Here is a 25,557-nt window from a genome sequence, read left to right on the forward strand (position 1 = left end):
TTGTTAAAGGTATATATAAATACTCATGAATCATGTTCATTCTTATTCAATAAAAAATTGACATACATTTTCAAAGCAAGGATAGTTTCATATGGACTGGTACGAAGAAATTTATTCAAACCATATAAATTGGAACACTTAATGAAACACGTAACATTAACATGTTGCAGCAATGGCCTCCAAGAGGTTTACTACAAAACCCATCTGGGTTTCTTCATTGATGCTTGAAAAGAGAGGCACATGCACAAATAAGGACTTGTGACCCTTTTGCTCAGCGAACCGGAGAGAGTGATAGTACACATAGTTACACACAAAGCGGCCAGCATCGTCTGATATTGTCACGTCATAACCTTTCTTCTTCAAAAGTTTCTGAATTTCCTTAGTGGAGCAGCAAGTCTTTTCAGAAGAGATGTTGAAATTGAGTAGTTAGTACATGTAAATTCCAGTTGAATGTGAAAAAGAGGAAAGAGGGAAAGAATCCCAGGTTGGGAACACCATCACATGGCTAGAAAAATTGGCTGGCATAGGTTTGTGAAGATTGGATTTAAGCATTTATCTCTCTTTAAGATAATCACTTAATTTTGATCTTGTTTTAAAGTAAGATAGGATTAGATTGGAATAGATTTCAGTTTGAGTGCAGCTCTTAGATCATCAATGCCTTGATGAGGTGCTCTTCATTTGAAAAAAATATATATATGCATATGTATGTGTGTATAGAAGATAAAATACCTCTCTTGCAAGAGAAGTTCCTCCATCTTCAGAGACTATAGGGACTTGCTGTAATTAGAGAAAATTAAACAAAATTCAGTACATATCAAACCCAATTGATAATGAAATTACGAAAAAGAAATTTATAACATGGATTAGTGACATTACAAAGAAAGAAGAAGCAGGTTCACCTGGGGACTCCATCCTAGCTCATCTGGACAACAGAAGGTGGCTTCATTTACGGCCTTCATCTCAATGGCGAACTTTGTTTCCCCATTATCCACTCCCAAGTGAAGCTGAATAAGCAATGAAAGGAAAAAAAAATACTCTATTAACTTACTCAAAGCTTAATTGAGAATCTAATCTCCCACTAACAAATATGTATCACCTCAATAACCAAGAATATTCTTTCAAATGGTTTTGTTATTGGCAAACTGCTCCAACAATATCATGAAAACAGGCCCTCAGAACAGAACATCAATGTGCAGAGAACCATCTAATTATAACATTGGTCTTGAAATCTCCACAAGATATGATCATTTCATTTCAGTCCAAAAATAAACGCTGTTGAAGCGTAAAATAATAGATAGGATTAAAAAGTGAATTGTGCAAGAATGACGATGATACATAGTTTTTATTACAAGAGTGTCATGAAGAAAGCTTACATAAACAAACAAGCTTTGTCAGATAACACGCGTGACATTTTAACCTTCTTTTGCAAACTACATCTCGCATCCTAGCATTTTCTTACAAGTTACATTTTAGCTTCGTTAGCAAACAGTCCTGGCCTATAAAAGGACGGCCAACAGAAGCAACGAAGGAGAGAAAGAAAGGAAGATAAGATCCACACTTATCATTAGCGTGTCTCTCCATAAACTAGCTCTTTTTAGCCTAAACCAACTTTTATGAGACAAACTAGGTCATCATAACTACATCACGCCTTCTCACCCTAACATATATAAATATATTTCCAACCTTGTACAAGACTGACTACAAACTCTATTATTGATATATTTTCAATTTTTCATAATCTAGCTACCATAAGATTATATATAGATATATTTCCAACCTTGCATAACCTAGCTTATTATAAGATAATATATATTTCCAACCTTGCATAACCTAGCTTGCTACAAATTCATATGTGTTTCCAAGCTTGCATAATCTAGCTTACTACAAAATTACTCCAAACTAGCTATATTCAGCAAAATAAACATCCTAAGATACAAAAAGTATCTCTCTAAACTCCTTTAAGCGATAAAGATGATGAGTTATGCTTCTTTTATTGTAATCTTCTATTAATAATAAGAAGACAATTCTTGCTACCCTAGATGTAGGCAATTATGGTACATATAGTGGTTCATAAATGTGTTGTTTTTTAATTTTATTTTATTTTATTTATTCATCCCGAGTATATCATCGATAATTTATTATATTGTTTATATTGTTATTAAATGTTCAGCTAGAACCCTGAACAAACGGCAATGATCTAACCACAATTATAATTTTTTTAAGGCAAAAACCATCTGATTCCCAATAACCCAATTCATATCAGTCTTAAGTTGATAAGATCTGAGAATGAAAATACTAACCCATACAACTTGCTTATTGTCTTTAGAGACAGCCGATTCCATGGTGTTGAGAAGGAATGGCAGGGCACCATCTCCAGCAGTTTCAAGAACAGTACAACTCCCAAGAGTAACACCAGCAGACAAGCCTCTGCTCTCAACAAAATCCTTGAGATTATTGACTATAATTTCAGTGGGATTTTCAGGAACCCCTTGGAATTTCTTGAAGCCAGTCACATGAACCACTACACCCTTTGGCGCTTCAGAACCCATTTCCTCGCTTTGAACACGAATACAGTTCCCAATTTTCGCTAAATGTTTATATATGTGTGTTCTTCGGTAGCTGAAACTGAAACCAAGTCAACACAACACAAGCCTGAAAACTTACAAACTTCTTTATATGTACTCAAGTAACACAAAATCCTTTCAAAAGTCAAAACCCATGATCGATCGAATCAAACTAAGCAATTAAACCTACAAACTGATTACTAAATCCGATTATTGATATTAATAGAAATTGAACATAAGTATATATAATCCATACCATACCAGTGAGAGAGTTACCGAGTGAGGAATCAAAGTTGAGTTTTTTCGCCTCGAAATAAAAGAAACTACCAATACGAAAAGGAAAGAAAATGAGAATACAAATATTCTTAGTTACATGAGATCTGAATGGAATGATTGTTCGTGAACGTGGGAATTCACAAGAAAAGTATCAAAGTTAAAGTTGCTTAACCATAATTAAGGTTCCTGTAACGAGCTATTTAAAATATAAGAAATGTTTGGATGTTTACAAATTACTAATGTCATTTACAAAATAATTAGTAATTCAATATTATTTAAAATTAATAGTAATTATTACACTCAATTTTTTATGTAGTTATAAGAGCAATCCTAATCCTAATGGCTCTTTAAAATAGCTATTTTTTACAAATATAGCTAAAATATGGTAAAATGGTTCTTTATCAAACAAGATACTCTAAATTTTTTTTTTAGCTCAATATACTATTCACTATTTACTTGAGATAACTATTCATTCATTTATAAATTTTTTTTTTCTAACTTACGTATATATATGTTTGATATTAGGAATAATATTATATGGTTTTAGTAATTTTTTAAAACTTATATACATATTATCATTTTATATTTTGTTATAATAATTATACTGAGTATTATATTTAAATTTTGTATTAATTTATATTTTATTTATTTTGAAATAATCTAAAATAAAGTATAATTATATTTTGATATTATATATGGATAAATATCATAAATATTAAAAGATATTATTGATAATGAGACAAAAAATTTAAAATGAATAAAAAAATATTAAAAAAATAATATTTAAATAATATAAAGAAAAATAAAAATGGTGTATGGTGTAATGTATAAATTAGAAGTAAAATAGATAAAGTATTGATTTAATGAGATATTTTAGAGGATAAAGAAATATATTTATTATAAGGGCTCTAAGAATTAAAATGTATAACTGACACCCTCAGCTAACTCAAATTATATAATTATTGTGTAATTATATAATTAGACTAATTTCCTGATTCGAATAATCATCCGAATTACAATCAATTATAATTATAAAGTAAATTTCCAATCACAACATTAATACTCTTCCACTCCCAATTTGATACTATCTTTTATTAATCTAAAAACCCAAAAAAGAAAAAAATATATATTTTATGACGAGATATGTACAATGTAGAAGAGATTGTTCTGACTTCTGTAGTACATTTTTTAATGATTTTTTTTATCCTAAATTCATCACCTGGCCTCAGTTCTACCTAAATTTCATCAAGGTAGATGAGCAATTTATTGGACGGTACTTTTGTTTTTTTCATCATTTGACGTTATCCTAAATTGTACTATGTGAATCAATTTAATACTCTTCAAAGAAAAAAAGTCAATATAATACTATAGTTAAGTGCACCGGAATTATTTTGTATTATTGATTAAATGTATGGATAGAAACGAAATAAATGTTTTTTGAAATTGTGGATGTAATATAATGAAGTATAAATATTTTTCTTCTCAGTTTTGATCAATTCTTACTAAAAAGAGAAAGACTTTTGTTTTGTTTGTTCCACCCTTACCCTATGTTCGGTGGAGAAAAGAAGTGAGAGGAACGAAAATAGTTTGGAAAAAAAAAAAAGAGTTGTTTATCCCTTATTTGAATTTTGGATTTTAAGAGGAAAAAATAATAAATTTTAGAAGATTTTTAATTTTTTTATTGGATTTAATAAAATTTAAACGCAATATATTGTATGAATATTATTATAAATTTATTAAAAAAATTATAAAATTTTAGAAAAATATACTCCTTAATTTTTTTAAATTATTTAATAAAATTTCAAGATTAAAAAATATTAAATGAGATTCACTATTTTATTTTGGTAAGAAAATTAGAGAAAAAGCTTTAGTCCGAGAAGACTACTAGAGAGTTCCATCATCATCCATCCTTAACTAGAGAATTCCACCACAATATATAATGTGACTCGACTCGTAAATTCTCTCATGATTTTCCGTCATAATTTGTAGAGTAATGATATGTGCATTTAAAATATACACTTAAATATTATACACAGTGATATAGTTGTTTAGTTTAGCTAATCATATTTATTAAAACTAGGACTTACTATTTTAAAAAGTATGACGTGTGGCACATTACTTGTATATAATATTTAAATACATATTTTTAGTGCACATATCATTACTCTAATGTATAAGGTAAAAAGAAAGAAAGAAAAAGGAGGGATTGGTTGGTGTTAGAGTGTGGAATATGCGATTAGAAGTAGAATGGGTGCATATTAAGAACTATAGGTTGTCTCTCAAAATTAATTGGTAATGAGTAGAGTAACAATGCTTTTATGTATTGTTTAATGTACTTACATATTTTTCGTGTGGGAGTATTTTCCCTATTTTTCTTAAAATCTCTCTCAAGATAGTGGCTATTTTTTACTTACTAATCTTAGATGGCCCGATCACAAGTGTCACTTTTTATTAGCTCACTATTTTCGAATTACAAGTTGCTTTTTTGGCTTTTTTTTTTTTTTTTTTGATTGGTTTTGAATTTGAATCGGATATATACTTGTTTGAGTTTTTATTGCTCATAATAACTTGTTAGAGTATAAAATATGAATTTAGAAGTAAAATGTGATACATGGTAAGAAGTAGTGGGACTCGTCTCAATACCAATTAGTAATGAGTGAATTAATTCATGCTATTATATATTGATCAACGTAACTATGCACTTTCTACATAAATATTTTCCTTATTTTCCCTAACATTTGGTAATGGTAGTTTGGAGTGGTCAGGAAAGGAGTTGATCAGAGAATATGGGGAAGCAACCGGTGAGAATGAAGGTGGTGGTGTACGCTTTGTCACCGTTCCAGCAGAAGGTGATGATGGGTCTATGGAAAGACTTGCCCACGAAGATCCACCATAAGATCTCTGAGAATTGGCTCAGTGCATTCCTTCTCATCTCTCCTCTTCTTGCCACCTATACGTACTCTCTCTTCTCTCTGCTCTCAGTTTCTTTTCATTCTTTTTGAAGTTCATGATCGATTTTCTATGATTAAACCAGACACTAATTAAACTAATCACTAATTAATTTTCATCTCCATTATAGTGAACTTGATACATACCTGGTTTTCTTCTATAGTACATATAGAGAGTAGCTCAATACATATTTAGTATATGGTTTCTTTACATTTGATTTACTACTGTGTTAATAGTAAGTTTTCAATTTTGTGCATGTATTAATTGTTTATGTTTTGTTTTTAATTTCTTCATGAATGTAAAAAATATGCACAGGTATGCCCAGAATTACAAAGAGAAAGAGAAGTTGGCTCACAGGTACTGAAGAGATGTGAAGTACAGTGGCTTTGGTTCAGTGTCTCTTATGTGAATATAGCTGCAACTATATATGTGTCCCTGCAAAACTATATTATAATTATATTTTGTTGTGTTGTATGGCAAGACCAAGATATATATACAAATTAAACTAAAGAAACTCACCTGAGTGTGGATGTTAATTTTGCAATAAATGTGTAGCTTTCCCCTAAGTAAACATGGGATGTTGATGTTCTGCCCTATGCTTTAGTTGATTGAGGGCAGGGCCGGCCTTGAAAAAAAGTAGGTCTAAGACGGTTTTAATAAATTTAAAAAAAATGGATCTTTTTGTATATGTAATTTATTTTATGTAATTTTAAATAAAATTAAACTAATAATTTTAAATAATTAGGCCGGCTGGGAAGGAAAGGCTGCTGGGCCTTATTTAAATTTTTTTTTTCTTGAACACCAGCTGGGAAGGGGAAAGGCTGCTGGGCGGGCCTTATTTAAATTTTTTTTTTCTTTGAACACACTTAAGAGTTTACATGATATTTTTGGGCCCTGGGTAGGGGTGGGCCCTAGGCACGGGCCTAGCCCGCCTATGCCCAGGGCCGGCCCTGATTGAGGATTATATTAATATATTGGAAAATTTTCAAAGAGATAAGTAATAAAGCTGCTGCTGTGATATAAATTGTTTGGGTAGCTAGGCTGGAATTTAGATGTTTAAATTCAATTTCATGCTAGAATTGATGAGCACAATATAATTCCCAATAACACTCGTTAGTGGTTCAATACAAAAATATCAACAATCTCATAGAATATTGAGGCATATCAAATAGATTTTAAATTAGAAGTTTTTCATTGAATCACGAATGTAGGAGATGATTTAGGGCTCTAAATAACCCGCTAGAGAAGAGCTCTAAAAATGTATGTTGGCTGAAGTGTAATTAGTTATTCCATTATGATCTTAATTGAACAATAAATTTCCTACCATGCATACAAATATATAGTTATTTTTACATACTATTATTATTAGGTCATAAATAAATTTTTTAACATTTCAATCATAAGAGGAGGCCTAAATGCCATTGTGGTATGGCTAAAAGTGATAAATAGTATCACCACTAGGACTAGCTATCAGTTGAGGTTTTGCCGTTGGCCTGCTCATGAACAATTCTATATTACAACATGTTCAAAGGAACTGCACATTGTTGCTCTAGATAGTGGATCACCAAAGAAAGACTTCCCAAACTTGTTCAAGAATAAGACATTAAAAATTGGGCTTACTTTCTCAGTCAGCATTCCACAAAATATTCTAAGAATAGAGTAAATGTATTCTCATCTGTCGTGATTTCCTAAGACGCACTAAATTTATACCTTAAGACAGAAAAAGATTAAACCACGATTAATGATGCATAATGAATATGATTGCGAGACATTAAAAACGCCTCATCTAATTCACCCACAATTCTCATGCTTTGCTTATTTAATAGCTGGCCAAACTTTTTAAGAGGAAGTAGATTGAACCAGCTCTTTAGGCTTTGTTTGGACCTTGAATTTTAAGATAGAAAAATAATAAAATTCAAATGATTCCATTCTTTTTTCATGTTTTGATTGAATCAATAAATTACGAGTTCTTTTTCTAGAAAAAATAAAACTTAAATGTAGTATAATTTTTTAAAATTTACAACAATTATAAATACATACAAAAAAATATATATATTAAAAAAAATCTCTTATCAAATCTGTGGAAAACATTATCCTTCATTTTTGCTTTATAAAATTTTTCCTTTTTAAAATCCAAAATCCAAACAAAGCCTTAATCTTCATACTTTCTTTTTCTAGATAAAATATTGTTACAAAGCATGACATGGTGTCCAATACTATTAATTAAATTTAATATTAGATTCCACTCATTATGTAACGCACTGGTTACCCCAGAACAGTTACGGTGAACCGGAAATTTGACCCGCTACTCGAGTCCTTTGGTTAAAAACGTGATCTAAGTGTCATTAACAGGTTAAGGTGTAAAACCAGTAAAAAGGAAATGGCACTTTTCATTAAGTAAATAAACTGCTCATGAGCCTTTTTAAAATGTTTACAAGTAGTTCATGTTACAAAAGAGTTGCTACAGTTCATATATACAATCCCCGCCGGCCTAAGCGGCAAAAATAGGGTAAACCCCTAGTCCCTCTGAGAACTCCTTGACCGTGGCGATCAAGCGGCCCTGTATGTACATTACATCGCCCAAGCTCTCCACTCAAGGCTGGTCAAGCTTTTCCTTTCCTTTACCTGCACCACATAGCACCCATGAGCCAAGGCCCAGCAAGAAAATATAATAAAACATGATATAATATCAACAACGATCACAATAACCATTCAGGACTATCAGTCCAACAAATAGGTGACAATAGCTAAAAGTCACAATAATGAGCACCGCTCCCTCTAGCCATGTGACGATAGGGTCACCAGGGCTTAACTGAGAAATGAATCTTTCATAAGTTGTTTAGGACAGGTGTATGGTGATTGGTCACCAACATAACCTTCCTCACGACTCTAGAGTCGAAACTATGGACAACGTCCCTTAGCCTTGTGACAAACAGTCACCGGGGTCATATACCTTGGCTATAATCATCTGGTCGTAGACCAGGCAAGCGCTTATAAGTTCCTCGACCCTAGGGTCGGTCTGGCATTAATGCTATAGAGCCATTCAATGCATGATTCTCGACTTTAGAGTCGGTCCCTGACTAGTCAGTGTCTCAAACAGGTAAACAACGTTCAACAGCATTTAATATGCAATCCATGTCCACATATATCAACCAACATGCCTCAAGTATTAAACCACGCATGTCATATACCTATGCAGGGTGCAACTGTACTCAGACACCGTTTTCTTACCTCTGGTTCGAGTGAGAATAATTATATGAACGACCCCTTAGAACGATCAACCTTTAAATTTCTCGACGGTCACCTGGTCATAACCAAAATATAGGATTCATCAATAAAAATGATAACTGAGGGTTCCCAAACCAAAACTCAGCCCCCGAGACCTCAAGTACTACCCAACCGGGTACTAGGTCCAACCCCGAGGCCTATGGTTTGAATCCCTAAGCTAAAAACCACTTTTTAGCAAGTTTAGCCTTATGGGCCGCGGCCCCCAAAAGCTGTGCCGCGGCACGCCCCCAAACAAAGAGGCCCCCATCTGCCAGTCGCGCATGGGCCGCGGCACGCAAAAGCTATGCCGCGGCACCCAGCCCAGTTCAGCAACTAGCCCATGCACAAACCAGATTTTCCCCCTGTGCGTTTTTCTCTCAAACCAGCCTCTCAAACCATCATAAAACCTTCTCCAAACATGTAATTAAACCCCCAAATAACAACCTTAGCTCACTCACATTAAACCCCAATCAAAACAACATAAAAACTCCCTTTAATCCTCACTCCCCACATCAAAAGCCATGAACTAAAAACTATAAGCAAAACAGAGCATCAGTTGAAATTAATGGCCAAAACTCACCTTGAGACTAGCTTTAAGCCTCCCTCACAGGCTAACACAAGTGCTCCAACCCAGCCTTAAGTTCCTCTAGCTTGAATTACCACCAAGAACACAAAACTCTCAAAGAAGGCAATGGAGAAGATGAAGCTATGGGAAGGTACGGGAAGAGAAGATAGAGCCTCTGTTTTGTTCTGTTTTATTCTACAGCCTTCAGCCATTTAAAACAAGTATATCCACCCCTAAAATGACCAAAATGCCCTTATACCATCCAAAGCCTCCTAAACCAACCCAAGGGCAAAATTGGTACTTCTAGCTTAACCCGTTAATTATAATTAACACTTCCCAATTCCCGCTAATCTCAAAATCCTCAAACACTAATAATTCACATCCTGTTACCCTAAAATCCCCGGTAACGCTATAGTCATTAATAACACCCCGAGACTCACCCCGAGCCCCGAACTCAAACTTGTTATGACCAAACCAATAAATCATGTTCAAAGATCGTCTCATGTCGGAAAACTCGAACCAATCCACATTATAATGTGGTCTCACAATATATCATTATCACGCAAACAAATATTCAAGTATACCCTCAACGGGCCAAATTACCAAAATACCCCTATAGGCAAATGTGGACTCACATGCATGCATTTAGCATCATATTATAATATAACTCTCATAAGCATGCATAAACACATTTAATGGCATACTTAAATAGTTATGGCCGTCCCGGCCTACTAATCCAGCCATTAACCATAATAGAAAATCCGGGGCATTACACATTATAATAAAATTATTAAATTAATTAAATTTAATTGCTCATAATATACCCTCATCAAATAGTATTACATACATTTGGACCAACCAATGACTAAAATGAATCAAGATTTCTAGTCAAATTAGTATATCTTATACTATGTCAAATCAATTTAATTTTGACACATGATACGTTGCTTACTAACCAAGTGTGATGTTTCTCCAAATTTGCCGCAATATATTAAAGGACGAGATGAAAGTAAGTTAATAAATTACTACTTTCATTGCAAACAAATTCTTTCATTCAAATATTTTGATATATATTTGATAAAAATATGAAGTGAAATAAATTACACAAAACTCTCATAAATTACATTAAAAATATTTCTGTTTTGAAATCAAATAATTCGGAAATTTTCTAAAATAATATCAATGATGGAACGTTATTTTTTTGTGTGTATAAAGAGACAAATTTAACATTTCTATGCTCATGATATTTTATTTTTAGAAAAATTATACCAGGATAAACTAATACTAAAGTAAATAAAGAATTAACATATTAAAAAATATTTTCACGATTAATATTTTTTTTTAAAATAATATACTATTTTTTATAATACAAATATCTTATAATTTTTTTTAACAACTTATTTTCAACTTCCTCTTCGTATTCGATCTTCTCTTCTTCTCTACCTCTCTCTTTTTCTTTGTCATCGGATATGTCACCATAAAGTAATCAAACAAAAAGACAAGTTTTAAAATATAACCAAATTAAGAAATATTCTTATATTGTTATTGCTTCTATGTTAATGAGTTATTTCAATCTAAAAATTCACTTAAAAAACTAATTAAAATAATAATACACGTTTTACACAATAACTAAAATATTAAAGCACTAAAATATAACAAAAAGAATAAGTACATATATGCATCTGGTCAGTTCTTTTTAATTCTCAAAGTTACTAGAAAGTAACCAAAATAAGTAAGATACTATTTAAAAGTTATTAAAAAAATACTCAAAATAATAAGTTATCTAAGTTGTGTTTTAGTTTGTAACCAATAAGTAATCAAATAAATACGAAAAGTTTCAAAAATAACATAATTTACGAAAAAATGTTAGTTTTTTATATAAAAATTGGCATATTTGATATTTATTTTTTAAAGTTGATATTTTTGTAATTATCTTATATATAGGTAAACATTTGAATTTGATGAAACATAAAATCTTATATTTTTTTCATTTATTTTGTTATTAAAACATCTCGACAAAAAAAAAATTCCCATTCATATTATTTTTAATCAATAAAAAAAAATATTGATATAAAATTTTAAACTACATTTTTCCCAACAAACTTTCAAGGGTTTAGTGCTAATTAAGGATATTTAACTCAAAAAAATTCTGCAGTTAGAAAGTGGAGTTCTTGAAATGAGTAATCTTTGGAAGCAAGCTCTTCATAGGCGAGCCTTTACCAACAAGTAAACATTGGTCAAAGGTAATATGCAATAAAGTCTGACATGTCTACAATATCAGCAAAGCTAACTAATTGAGGCTACATCAAATGTAATGTGCAATAATCTATCATGTCGGACGTAGTGGACTGTTTTTCCATTCTGTAGGACAATGGCAAACAACAACTTATTGCTCTTTGCTCTGACAATGTTGGCTGCTTCTTTCAATAAATATATATAGAGAAAGAGGAGACCTTTTTATCTCCCCCAAATCATACTCAGCTCGGTAGAATTTTTAGGAAGCGTTGCTGTATTTGAGTCACTCAATTGAGTCGGTTACCATCAATGGTGATGGCATGATGGCAAGAGATGAACCTATTATAATTATTTTATTGGTTATCCAAAAATTAATTTTTATTATGTTGAGATTAAAATGTCGCATTCTCACTTAGGTTCTCCACTTTAAAATTGATGATGATGTCGTTAGACTCTTTAGATAGCCATTAAGAAAACATGAGACAAGTTCCATTTCTATCCCACTTGTGATACCACTAAATTTATGAAATAGCACTAGACAAAGTCCATAAAGACATCACTATTTTCCTCTTTCTTGAGCACAAAAAACTAAAATTAGAACTAAGCATATGGCCTATGAACATTGATTATAAGGCAAAACTAAGATAATGTTTGTAAAATAGTAACTTCTATTTTAACTTTGATAGCTATGTATACATTGAGCCAATGGATCAACGTAAATAGTCACGTCAAAATCTGATAAAGTAAATATTGTCATCTGATATCTAACATATGATTCTTGGATAGTTTGTGCAAAATCTATATCACATGAGCTTCGGTTACAATTCGTTAGTAATACCTCACATTAACTAGTGATCACATGAGACTACTATCATGTTCCCCAAGTACTCATTCATACAACACATTATCGGCATTGTGGTTTGTTTTGAAATTGGTTATGACTAACTGTAGTTTCGTCATTGTTACTCATCTTATAATTGATGCAAGAAAAAGAAGAGTGCACTATGAACAACAAGACATGTTCATATTAACACAGACTAATTTACACTGAAGATAAAACTACTATTCACCAAGGCAAACCATATGTATATATGTTTACACTTTCTTTTTCTTTAAACTTCAGTGAGTGAAAATAACAAATATCACGCAGCAGTAAACTTCTCATTTTTAAGTTAGTTGCTTTGGATATATTAGGACAGATACACTTGAACACTAGCAGTTTTGATCAACTGGCATACAGGGCAAGCACCGATAAAGGCATCACACTCTTTACATAAACACAGGTGCCTACAAGGCATCAACAACATGGAGACCTCCCTTGAGTTGCAAGCTCTGCAAGTCATAGTTTCCCTTGAACCCTGGTTCTTTGGAAGCGACTTCATAGCTGTACCGGGAACGCTTAGCATGTTACTGGGATCGATGTAGGAGACAGCGTCATCGATTTCACTGTCTCCGAATCCTTCCTTTCCTTGGTCTGCTGCACCTTGTGAAATCGCCTGCTGGAGGTTGCTCTTGAGAACGTTCACTACCGACTCGTTGTACTTTGCTCTATAGTGCCAATTCTGAGCTTCCATAGCCACCTGCTTCATTCTCTCAACTAGTTCCCGGTTCTTTCTGTTCATGTTCTCAATTTCCGCTTCTTTCTCGCGTAGTTTCTTGCTGACACCTTTTTCGATGGCAGCAAGAAATGAAGCAATGTGTCTTTGCTTCATGTCCCTTACACCCTTTGCCAAATGCTCCTCCTGTGAGAATAGTAAGTTAGAATAAAAAATGTTAACCAGAACAAATTGAAACTTGTTTCGAATATCAATTAGACTGGCATTTGAAACTTGAAAGGATTTAGAAAGTGCTTGGAGGGTATTTATTACCTGTATTTTCATGTACTGGTCAAACTCTTCTTTCTGCCGATCAAGTTCTGTTCTTACATTATCACCAAGGGAGTAGATGATTGCAGGTGCCCCGGTCATGCTTCCACTTGCAGAAGTGACAGACGAGTTGCGCTCATCATCATCGTATGATAATCTTAAACCTGTCGATACAGGATTTGGGTTTGGAATGCTCGCCGAACGATCAGCTTCATCTTGACAGACGTTATAGTTCAATGAAATTTGAAGCTTTTGTTGCCTTGGGATATCATCTATTTCCCTGCTTCTTTTATTAGGCCGAAGCATGGGAGTCATGTGATCATTTCCGAAGTAATTCACTGGATCAACACCGCATCCATTTGGAACTGCAACATTATATCATTCACAAGTCAAGTTTCAGTTAACAGAGAAAATACAAGCAAAAAAAATGACGCTGGAGAAAACACCATTTTGACAAAATCGTTAACTAAAAAGCAGGATAATTGTATATAATCAATAACAATCAACAAAGCCCAAAACTAACCTCGTAAAATTGTGTATGATAAACACCAAAATACATGACATAATATTTTTATTACTATGCAATGTCTCAATGAAAACTCACCATTTCCGAACAGCTGCAGCTGATTTGAAGCATTTGTTGGATATTGGAAACGATTCTCGTCGAGGAACACAGGAAGAACAGGATTACCATTGTTTCCTCCCAACATAATTTATACTCAAGGCAAGATAATCAACCTTAACTTATGTTGCTTTTGAAGTATGTGGTTAAAATAAACAGAAAGATTCCACCTGCAAGAGAGAGAAAGAAGGATCAAATCCAATCCAACAAAAGTAAGATTGAAGCAGTAAAACACCTAACACCCACAAACAATGCCCTTGTGAATAATGAACCAGAGACTGTCATGTGGTCATTACATCAAACAATAGGCATGTTTATTGCACCTATTGCATTCTTTAGACGAAAAATTTGTTGAAAAAAAATTATTAGGAATATAACGTTTATTTGAGAAACCCACAAAAAATGGAGAAAATCAGGAAATATTGATTGGAAAACAATTCACCTTTATTTATTTATTTGTTTCAACAGTCAGAGAGGCATCGAAATATTTGGATGGAAGATAATTTATGCTCCTAACGGCAAAGATGACTGTTCTTTCTTATCTTTCTACCAAGTGTTTATAATTCAATACTCAAGAATTCGCACAACCATCCATGTGAAAACAACATACTCATAAACAGACACCACAAGACTAAACATTCCTTTAAAAATTATTTATAAACAAGAAGTTTCAAATTTTCACTCTAAAACCAATAGCAAGATAATATTAACAGAGATGTGATGAAATCAAGTTTTCAAAAGGCTGCCATAGGAAACTGCGTCAAAGCAAGAGCAAACTACATTAGTTGTTCGAACGAATAAAAATTAGCCAAACATACTTTCAAGCACAGAATCCACCGAAAAAATTGTCAACGACGAGACGAACACTAACAAGCAACATACCCAATTGGCTATATAAATTTAGTAGGGGAAAAAAAAGTTTCTATAAATCAAACGCAAACCCGAATAGAAACTTAAAAAGGAAAAACTATTGGAGATGAAATCAGACATACCCAGAATGTTAGGTAAAACCATACATACAAATTTAACGTATATAAAAGGAAAGTGAAGAAACAAGGATATCACCGAAAAATCCTTCTCGGATCAGCGGTAAGAGAATCTAGAATATCAAGTATCAGTATAATAAGCCTAAGAACAAGAAGCTAACAAAAAAGCAGAGAAAAAAAAATCTCTTTTTGAAATGAAAAAAAAAAATCACAGAAGGCAAGCCTGTAATGATTCAAGATACCTTCCCATCTCGAACAACATAGAATATTTCACAAAAAAAATCAATATTAAAAAAAGAAAAAACAGGAAACAGAACAAGTTACCTGAAAGTAGCAAAGCTCCTTTGATTAAGTTTCAAGAAAAGCTAAGTTATCAATCACCCACCCAGATCCTGCAAATCCCAAATAACCAGCTCCGAAAAATCAAAACCAGGAAAACCAAAAGGAACCCATTTTGTAAAAGACATAAATAAGAAAAGACATATACCTCAAAAATCACAATGCTTTATAGATAAGGCAAAGAAGAATCGATCATCATCTACAACCTTCCATTAAAACGATCCAAGCTTACCCACCACCAGCACCACTCAAATGCCAGATAAAAAATAAATAAATAAATAAAATTTTATATCACAAGTCAAGAGATAAATCTGGTTATGGTAACCGAAGAAGAAGAACCAGGAATTAAAAAGAAAAGAAAAAAGTGCGGTGAGAGTGGGAGAGAGATAGAGCGACGGGTTAGAAGTGGCCAAATTATTAGTGTGTATGGATGGATTAAAACGGTGGTATAGTTACGCTAACTGATGTCCTTTTTTAATTTTTCTTCTTTTTTTTATTTTATTTTCCGCTCTCTACTGTCCTAACCAAGAAAAAAAAACAATAATAATTACACAATAGAAAAGTAGAGGCAATAGATAAATAAATAGAGCGTTTTTTTTAATTGTAATTAAATAAATAATTAACCAAAATGGAGACAGTTTCTCTAAAATTCCGCATTCTCATCCATTCCCTCCATAACCATCCATGACCTTTCTTTTCTTTTTCTTTTTCTTTTTTTTTTTGTAATAATTAATATTCTCTCACCAACAATTACAAATACGCCTAAATATATTTGATTGGTTTAATTTTTTAATTTTGTCACGCTTAATCGTAGTTGACTTGATTGTCAAATGTTATGTGTGTCGACATTTGGGGATGTGTACAAGCGTTCAAAGACTTTTATTGAAAAGTAAACAAACCAATTTTGATCATTCCAAAACCAAACAATAAAAAAAACACGTTTTTTATAATCTCTAGACTAGATTATTACCATAATTCTCATTTTAAAAAAAGTTCATTCAGTAAATATATTTGCGTTCACACTAGATTAATTACAATAAACAAATTTAAGACGTTTCCATGACCTAAGGCTTAGATTTAAATGTATATGACTTAAATATTAAATTATACCAATAATAATATATTAATTTTTTATGTTATTGGAAACGAAAAATGCCTCTTAGCAATTATAGAGTTAGACTAGATGGTTGATATTATTATTATTATTGAAATTGTTAAATTTTAAAAAGAAAAGAAAATAAAAGATAATTGGGTGAGGTGAATAATATTATTAATGATGGTGGAAGAGATGCTTAGGTGGCAGGTAGGGGGTGTGATTGCGAATGAGAAAGAAATAAATATAAAAGCGGGAAAGAGAGGGTAGGGGTGGTCATGGGGTGACTCTTCTGTGGAGCGGCAGATGGGTCCCACGTAGTGAGTGAGGGGGAATGGGTCCCACTTTTGTTGGCGGGTAATTTTGGCGGGTGAGCAAACTAACAGTTCAGACCTTTATTCACGGAATTAGATACAAACGGACCAACCACACTGCCCCCCAATAGCCAATACCCCATACGTACCCTTGTATGTATATAAGTATAACAACAATAACCATTAACAACCTCTCCTATCCTCTCTATCATTATTATCAATACTTGACAAAATTAAATATTTTTTAAAGTTATTTTTGTATTTTAGTTTAATTTTAATAATTTTTTACAAAAAAATCTCTCATAATTTAGATAGTTAGTCAAAAATTTAGACAGTGATCGAAAAACTCAAACAGCTGATCGAAAATTTTAGATAGCTGACCGAATTTTAGACAAAAATTGTTTTATAAAAAATTATCAAAAGTAAACCAGAGTACAAAATCACTTAAAAAAATATATAATTTTCACCAATTTCTCTATTAATTTATTATTATTACAATTATCTCTTCAATTTCTCTCTAGGAAAAAAATTAATTTTTTTTAGTAAATAGAGTAAATAGACTCTCAATTAAATTGAGATAATACTATGGTTGATCTTTTTGTTTTCGCTGAATATTTGTTTTGTGAATCGGTTAAAAATAATCTTTTGATCAAAATATTTTTTAATATAACTTAATAAAGATTAATGCTAGATAATCACATTGTTTAATATCTTGAGAGTAAAATTGTTTTTGAACAAAATTAGATTTAAGGAATTATTTTAAATTAATTTATAAAATGTGGAATCTAAAAAATATATTTTTCAAAATAGATGATTCAACCATATATTTGGTAAAAAAAAATGGCTAAATTAGTATTGTCTCAATTTAATTTAATCAATAGTTAATTCTTACAAGTGTATCATTTTTTTGAAGGGTATACAAATTAATATGATAAGAAATTTAATGAATGCAAATATCATTCTACTAATTCTGATAAATTCATTATCTCAAAAAAAAAATCTGATAAATTCAGAAAACACTCATACTAAAATGATCTTAATATTTTTATTTTTAAAAAATGCTAAATTAATTTAATTTTTATAAGGTTGGTTGTGGATATCACATTTGGCTTTGGGTGTCACAGTGTCCACGCTGATTCCAATGTGTGAACCAGATAATCCAGCACCACACTGAACCAACTCCAGCTGTCCCATTACATGTCTCTCCATTAATCAACAATAATCTCTCTATCTCTTACTCTCTTACTCCCAATTATTATTAAATAAATATTGTAGAATGTAAAATATAGAATTATTGATGAATGTAGAATGTAAAAATATTGTAGATTATTATTAATCTTCAATAATCTCTCTATCTCTCCCTTCACTTTAAGTCTGGTGGGGTTCTTCAGTGTTCTTGATCCGTGAATAGTTTTTGGTACAATTTTTTTTATGACTATGTATATTGTAGTTATTTTCAGAAAATTCTAAATAGTTTACAGTACCGAAAATTAGATTTAAACAGGTTGCTTTCCACACGCATAAAAAAAATTAGTCTCGTGAGCAACAACATGATTGAACTTAGTTTTCGATACTGTAAACTATTCTGAATATTTTTAAAATTTGCAAATGCTCTAAATAGCTATAATAATACTGTCATAAAAAAAATCACACTGAAAACTGTTTACGGATCGAAAACACTGAGAGTCACACCGGTAGGACTTAAAGTGAACCTCTATAGGAGAATTGTCCATAAAATATATAGTTATTTGGGACGAAAATATTTAAGTTAACATATTTGTATTATTTAAGTACCCAAGTTATTTTTTTTGTGGTGAAAATATTTTTTTGTTTATGTTTTAGTATAATTTGATACAATCCTCAATTATCACGGTTAAATTTGTTAATAATACAGGACAAAAATATCAAATTAAATAAATATTTGTGACAAAAATACCTACTTCAAAAATACTTGCAACAAAAGTGCAATGATTACGGTGAAAATACCTAATAGACATAATTAAAACCATACAACATAATTGGATTCGACTACTTCAAAGTTACTAGTTACCAACTAAGTAAAACCATCTAACAAATCAAACCAAACCAAACAAACACGGACGAGTGTGACGAAGTTTTTGGTTTATTAAACAATAGAAAAAAAGAAGAGTTTGTTTTGATGCTAATATTAAATTAAATGACATTATTAAGGACAAGTCACGTGCCTTCTTAATTGGTGTTTCACTTCACGGATGGCCGAAATCAATACCAACCTAATTAAACATCAACCATGGGATGCTGCTGCCTCGATGCTCAGCCAAAATAATGGAAAATTCAAATTTCAAAAAAGATTATTATTAACTAATTAATTAAAAGTCTAAAAAGTTGGCCCTCCCCACGTTAATCACAATAATCTTCTCCCCTTTGGAAAAGTTTTACCCATGAATCTTGACCGACTAAAACTGCTTGTCTATGCTTATACTTATGTCCATCTCAAAAAACTAATATATACAAAATTGAATGTCTCATCTCATTACAAAAAAATATATATATTCAAATAAAAGTGACATTTAACACATCTTCATTTTAATTCATCACTTTTATTTTTCTTCTCTTTTGCCCAAGTCATGCAATATTTTCGTATTGATACTACATTGTTATTTCGTCTAGTGATTCACTTGCATTATTTACATTTATAGACTTCTTCTAACTCTTTAGATACTTCATTTACATTTCTTTTATTATTATTATTGTCAATAAAGCCAACAATTGGTTTTTTTTTATTTCAAGATCAAAGTTGGACTTCTCTCTTGGATTGCCCATTTTGAATGGGCATGTGACGCCCTACTTCCTTAGAGCCGTTACTAAGTGAGTTTAAAAACGTGTTTTCATCTCGCTAATCGAGGTTTTGGATCAAACAGTGTAATTAAGCTATAAACAGAGGAAAAACCTTAGAAATACTAATTTTCATAGAAAATCATAAAAAGTTTACACTTGGGATCCCAAAATACAGTTTAGAAATGTTTACAACATGTTAATTAAACCAAGTCGACTAGACGACAAAATCAGAGTTTGTTTACAAGCATCTCCCAATATTCTCTGGCCATGGCAGTCAGGCTGGCCAAACATGTACACGCCGCCCCGCGTCTGCTATACTCATGGTTGGATGATCTCTTCTCTCTTTACTCTTACCTGCACCACAGAGCATCTGTGAGCCGAAGCCCAGCAAGAGAACCCACAAGCAGATAACATATGCAACACATGTATCAAACATATAAACATGCCACCAATGGCTAAACACATACGGCCTAGCCGTCCCAGGCGTTTACCAAGCCCTGGGTTCGCGGACCACGCCGTGAGGATATCCCAGGTATCCTTCTAGGGACTCGCCCTGGCAACTCGCACCCCACATGCTCAATGCTGCTCCCGGCCCCATGCCGTTCTCGGCCTTGCACCCAACGTGCCCAATGCCGTTCCCGGCCCTTCGCCGCTCTCGGTTCACACCGCTCGCGGCTCAAGCCGACCATTCATATCATAATATACATAGCATAACAAGCAAGCATAGAATTCTAGCATAATCAGATAAAGGGCTACGCCCCGCAATTCTAACATATTGGGCTCGGCCCTGCATATCAATCCATTCAAGCACACTGGGCTCAGCCCTGCATATCAGTCCATTCAAACACATTGGGCTCAGCCCTGCACACAAGCTCTATGGGAACAAGGGTTCTCTTACCTGAGGTCTCTGAGCACCGATGTCTCGAGCACAGTCCTCTAACTTGAGCCTCGCCGAAACCCTAGTCACAACACATTAACAATATCCAACCATCAAGTTCTATTCCAACGAATAACTTCAAACCATAACCATAACCTCCGGGACCTTGAATTCTATCAACCCGGGTGATAAAATCCATCCCGAGCCTTACCCCTTGAGTTCCCAAGACTAAAATACCCTTAAAAACTCAACCTGGCACTAAGGGCTGCGGCCCCACCCTCAAGAGTCGCGGCTAGCCTCAAAACAGAGGCTAGCACACCCCTGCAACACACACGGGTCGCGGCACGCGCACCAAGCGCCGCGGCGCGCATGAACTCTCGGCCATCCTCGGTTGCACGCGCACACGGGCCGCGGCGCGCCCATCCTAGGGCCGCGGCCCTCCTCACCGAACCCAGAATTCTTCATCAATTTCCTATCTTTTCTTCAAGCCAATCCTCACCAAAACTCACCTATCTAACCCAGATATTAAACACATATACTCCAGCTCAACAATAACTCAGTAACAACATCAAAACCCATCAAAGTCTACTACAAAAATCCAACTAGAACCCCAAGAACAAGTTAAATTCTACCCACATACAAAGCTTGAAAACACAGCTGAAACTTAAGCATAATTACCATGAAAAAGCTTACCTCTTGCTGAGTTAAACCCCTGAAGTTGAACCTTAATTCCCCCAAGCTCCTAGCTCCCTAAAACCCAGCTGAACTCCTTAGACCTTCAAGTTGATTCCCATAGTTTTCCTTGTGTTTATCTTAGAGAGTGAATGGGAAGGGAAGAAATAAAGCTATCCTTGGCTGAGAAGAGAAGTATAAGTCGGTTCCTAGAGTTTCTAAATAATTCCTCTTTTTGTCTTATTTGACTTAAGTCTAAAGGGTTACCTCAAGGATCGGGGTACTAAAACGTCCCCGAGGACAAAATGGTAAATTTCCCCAATATTCCCACCTAGACATTCCATCCTCAAATATATCTCCAAATATTTATTTTCATGTCCCGACAATCCCATAACACCTAGTACCCAAATTACCCCTCAACTCGCCCCGAGTCGGAATCTCTACCCCGTTGTGACCCTCTGGCTAACCGCTCCCCAGGACTGTCTCGGATCGTGCTGCACAGACATTTCACATATATACACATATATCACATTCACGCCCCTAATATCCAGACGGGGCCCACATGCACATTTAACTTACTAAACATGCATAACTATCTTATATTCACATTAATTCACCCATTAACACATTAAAGCATAATAAATCATTTATTGCCCTCTAGGCACACTAATCAAGGCCTTAAGCCCGATTAGCAAATTCGGGTCGTTACAGGGCATTATAAAGATATAAAAGAAGTTACACTGCGGAAAGTTACTTTTCATTATAAGCTTTTATTTATTATAAGTCCAATAGCTCAAAGAGCTTCCAATCCAAAACAATAAAACAATATTTGGTCAAAAAAGCTATTATAGATTTAGTGCAAGATTAATACTTAAAAATAATCACTATTTAATGGTAGCTACCCCATTAGTTGCTACTCCATTACTTGCTTAACATGTCCAAATTATCCCAAAATATAATTTTTTATTTTCTCTCTCATCTACATCACTTTTGGCAACTTTTTTCATAAAAATGCCCTAATGTTAAGCCACCCTAAAAGTTGTCAACTATGGCCCTACACATTATTATTTAATATATTATTTTGTAATTATAAATATTGTTACACTTTTTAAATCCATATATTAATATAAATAAATATTACATGAAATTTAAATTAGACGAAATTTAAAGGAGCTTATAAAATGACATAATCATAATTAATCAAACTAACATAATTAAAAAAATGCTAATTAAAATAATTTCCAAATTTTGACCATATGTGCTCTACCAAATCCGCCTGAAGATTGCGATGAATGTTTCTATAATGAATTTCAGCATTTCTTTGAAGCATTGTCAGGAAGTCAGAAATAGGTCCATAAAACACTTCAACCATTAGGGTGTCGGCGGGGCCGTCATCATAATTAAAATCAAACAAACTCTCATATGCATCTCTTTCATCCTCGACAATAATGTTGTGCAATATGATGCATGCATACATAATATCTTTGAGAACATCTCTTTGCCAAAAACGTGTTGGTCCTCGTACAATAGCAAAACGAGATTGAAGTACTCCAAATGCTCGCTCAACATCTTTGTGTACCGCTTCTTGGCATCGGGCAAATAATTTTTTTTTCTCTCCTTGAGGCAGTGGGATAGTTTTAACAAATGTACCCCACTCTGGATAGATACCATCTGCTAGATAGTTAGTACCCATTGTTGTATTGTGTGTCATTTATTGTAAACTCAACTCTCGGAGATTGCCCTTATAAGATATCAGTGAATAATGGGGATTGATTTAACACATTGAGATCATTATTGGATCCTGGAACAGCAAAAAATGCATGTCATATCCAAAGATCTTGTGACGCAACTGCTTCGAGCATGATTGTGGGTCTGTCGTGATCACCTCGCGTGAATTGGCCTTTCCATGCAACTGGGCAATTTTTCCATTCCCAATGCATACAATCAATGCTTCCCAACATGCTTGGAAAACCACGCACCTCCCCGATTTGAAGTAAGCGACAAATGTCCTCCGCATTGGGTCGTCTTAAATATTCGGTCCCAAAAATATCATTCACTCCTCGAACGAAATTGACTAGACATTCAATAGCGGTGGTTTCACCAATTCGAACATGCTCATCAACATAATCGGCAGGCGCTCCATATGCCAACATTCGCATAGCAGCGGTGCACTTCTGTAATGGCGAAATCCCCCTTCTACCGACTGCATCAAACCTCATATAGAAATACTTCGAATGATTTTCTAGAGCTTGCACTATGCGTAGGAATACGTGTCTACGCATTCTAAATCTTCTTCGAAATTGATATTATGTATACATCGGTTCATCAGAAAAAGTAGTCATCGAACAAACGTTGGTGTCCTTCTACATGACCCCTATCAATGTGGGCTCTCTTTCTTCCTTGTCTTGTTGAGCTTCCCCCATCCATGAGCACTTTGAAATATTGATCATCATGATCGTCAGTACACTCTGCAATTATGATATCTCTAGACTCATATTGTCGTATGGATTCGGAGAATTTGGCGAATCTATTGTCGAACTTAGAGTATATGATATTTGGGAATAAAAGATTAATGAGAGAGTAAAATAAATGATTGAATGGAGAGTTAAGTAAAAGGAATATTGAAATTTGGTATTTATAGACATGGTGACATATATATGTAGCCGTTAAAATAAAGGATAATTTATTTAAATAAAATAAAATACATAATGATTCGGTTGATAAAAATACATTGCAATTACAACTTCAGGATATTATTCTTATTATAAGTAAACCAGTTTTCATGATCTTTATTTTGTTCAGGAGTCATATGCGACGTGTCCATGATGAGATAATCTATGTATTTTGTCATCCTGTTATCTTTTGCCTCTTTCTCCTTTATCGCCACCAATTTCTCAAATGTAGATGCTTTCTGTTCACTAATTTCTATAAATCTAGTATGTGTGTCTTTTTTTTCTTTCCCTTTTCTCTTTGTTGCCTTTTGGCCAGTAGGGCGCACTTCACATACTTCATCATCATTGATGTCTGCATTGGAAGAATAAGTAAATGCCTCTGATTCTGACACCTTTGTTCTCTTACCACCTTTTGGTTGGTACATTGTATTCCATTTCGGCTCATCCTTTAGCAATCTCCAATAGTCCACAAGCAAAAAATTTGAGTTGTTATTTTCAGATCTGTACAATTGATGTGCATTCTCAAGAATTTACTCATTAGACCAACCACTGTGATGTGCATGTTGTACTCGTTTATAACACCCATTGAAACGCGCCACCTTTTGATTCATCTTGTTCCAATGATATTTGCATTGCCTTCCAATTCTTGGTTGCTCGTCTTTTTGGTTGGTGTTGTAGTATTTTGCGATCCGAGCCCATAAATGTGTAGAAGTTTGGTCATTCCCTACAATGACATCCTTAGATGTATTAAGCCATCCACTTATCAGAAGTATAGTGGCTTCTTTGCTCCATTTGACTTTACTTTTATGCCTTGATTCATCTTCATTGTGTAGAACTACATTTTCCAACCCTTCAACACCATGTTCAGGTTAGGTTTCGGAGACAAATGTCGATGAAGTTTTGTAAATCCTATAATTGGCATTTTTATAGAAATATCTTTTTTCTTAAAAGATAAATTGGTTGATTTAATTGTTTCCTTTTATTATAATTTTCGGAAATAATTGTTTTCCTTTTATTATAATTTTCAGAAATATTTTTTTTCCTTTATTATAATTTTCGGAATTGTTTGGTTTCCTTTATTTCAAATTTCGGAAATCCACTTTCCTTTTGTGTGAATTTTGGTCAATAATATGCTTCCTTATTTAGCATATATTGTCTCATTTTGTTTATAAAGGAAACAAAATATATTGCAAATATTCAGTACTTACCCAAAGTTGTTTTGGATTATTTGCTGATATATTTTCGTGCAGCTCAAGGATTGCAATAAGGAAACTGGTTCTTAATGTCATTAATTATTGTTTCCTTTTTGAGCTTGTTTTGATCCGACACAGGTCTGAGCTGTCCCCACCGATATCGCATCTGTCGGATCAACATCTTCTAAATAAGGAAACTCTTCGACAATCAAGAATAACTTCTATGATTCTTGCCTTTATTAGAAGAATTC

General features: G+C 33.4%; 3 protein-coding genes and 1 pseudogene across 8 annotated transcripts; 1 reads left to right on the forward strand and 3 right to left on the reverse strand.

The window, feature by feature from the left end:
• Positions 1-20: 20 nt before the first annotated feature.
• Positions 21-3,026, reverse strand: LOC133822127 (uncharacterized). 6 transcript variants are annotated; one of them, XM_062254361.1, is made up of 5 exons: positions 2,841-3,026; positions 2,301-2,619; positions 900-1,004; positions 730-777; positions 21-396 (listed from the first exon to the last, which is right to left on the reverse strand). In XM_062254361.1, the coding sequence occupies exons 2-5, from the start codon at positions 2,547-2,549 to the stop codon at positions 157-159; spliced, it is 642 nt and encodes a 213-aa protein (XP_062110345.1). In that variant the 5' UTR covers positions 2,550-2,619; positions 2,841-3,026; the 3' UTR covers positions 21-156. The 6 variants fall into 6 exon arrangements, with proteins under 6 accessions (XP_062110345.1, XP_062110343.1, XP_062110344.1 ...); XM_062254359.1 differs by having other exon boundaries at positions 2,301-2,625; XM_062254360.1 differs by having other exon boundaries at positions 2,821-3,026.
• Positions 3,027-5,569: 2,543 nt separating this feature from the next.
• LOC133822129 (cytochrome b-c1 complex subunit 8-2, mitochondrial-like) lies at positions 5,570-6,450 on the forward strand. The gene is made up of 2 exons (XM_062254362.1): positions 5,570-5,796; positions 6,105-6,450. The coding sequence occupies exons 1-2, from the start codon at positions 5,627-5,629 to the stop codon at positions 6,151-6,153; spliced, it is 219 nt and encodes a 72-aa protein (XP_062110346.1). The 5' UTR covers positions 5,570-5,626; the 3' UTR covers positions 6,154-6,450.
• A 6,447-nt stretch (positions 6,451-12,897) lies between these two features.
• LOC133822130 (E3 ubiquitin-protein ligase BOI-like) lies at positions 12,898-16,190 on the reverse strand. The gene is made up of 5 exons (XM_062254363.1): positions 15,817-16,190; positions 15,654-15,721; positions 14,326-14,513; positions 13,725-14,086; positions 12,898-13,598 (listed from the first exon to the last, which is right to left on the reverse strand). Exons 3-5 carry the CDS (start codon positions 14,429-14,431, stop codon positions 13,047-13,049), a joined length of 1,020 nt encoding a protein of 339 aa, XP_062110347.1. The 5' UTR covers positions 14,432-14,513; positions 15,654-15,721; positions 15,817-16,190; the 3' UTR covers positions 12,898-13,046.
• A 6,476-nt stretch (positions 16,191-22,666) lies between these two features.
• LOC133823650 (uncharacterized) lies at positions 22,667-23,723 on the reverse strand (annotated as a pseudogene).
• Positions 23,724-25,557: the final 1,834 nt, after the last annotated feature.

Source organism: Humulus lupulus, chromosome 3, assembly GCF_963169125.1.
Source record: "Humulus lupulus chromosome 3, drHumLupu1.1, whole genome shotgun sequence".
In the NCBI taxonomy this organism is placed as follows: domain Eukaryota; kingdom Viridiplantae; phylum Streptophyta; class Magnoliopsida; order Rosales; family Cannabaceae; genus Humulus; species Humulus lupulus.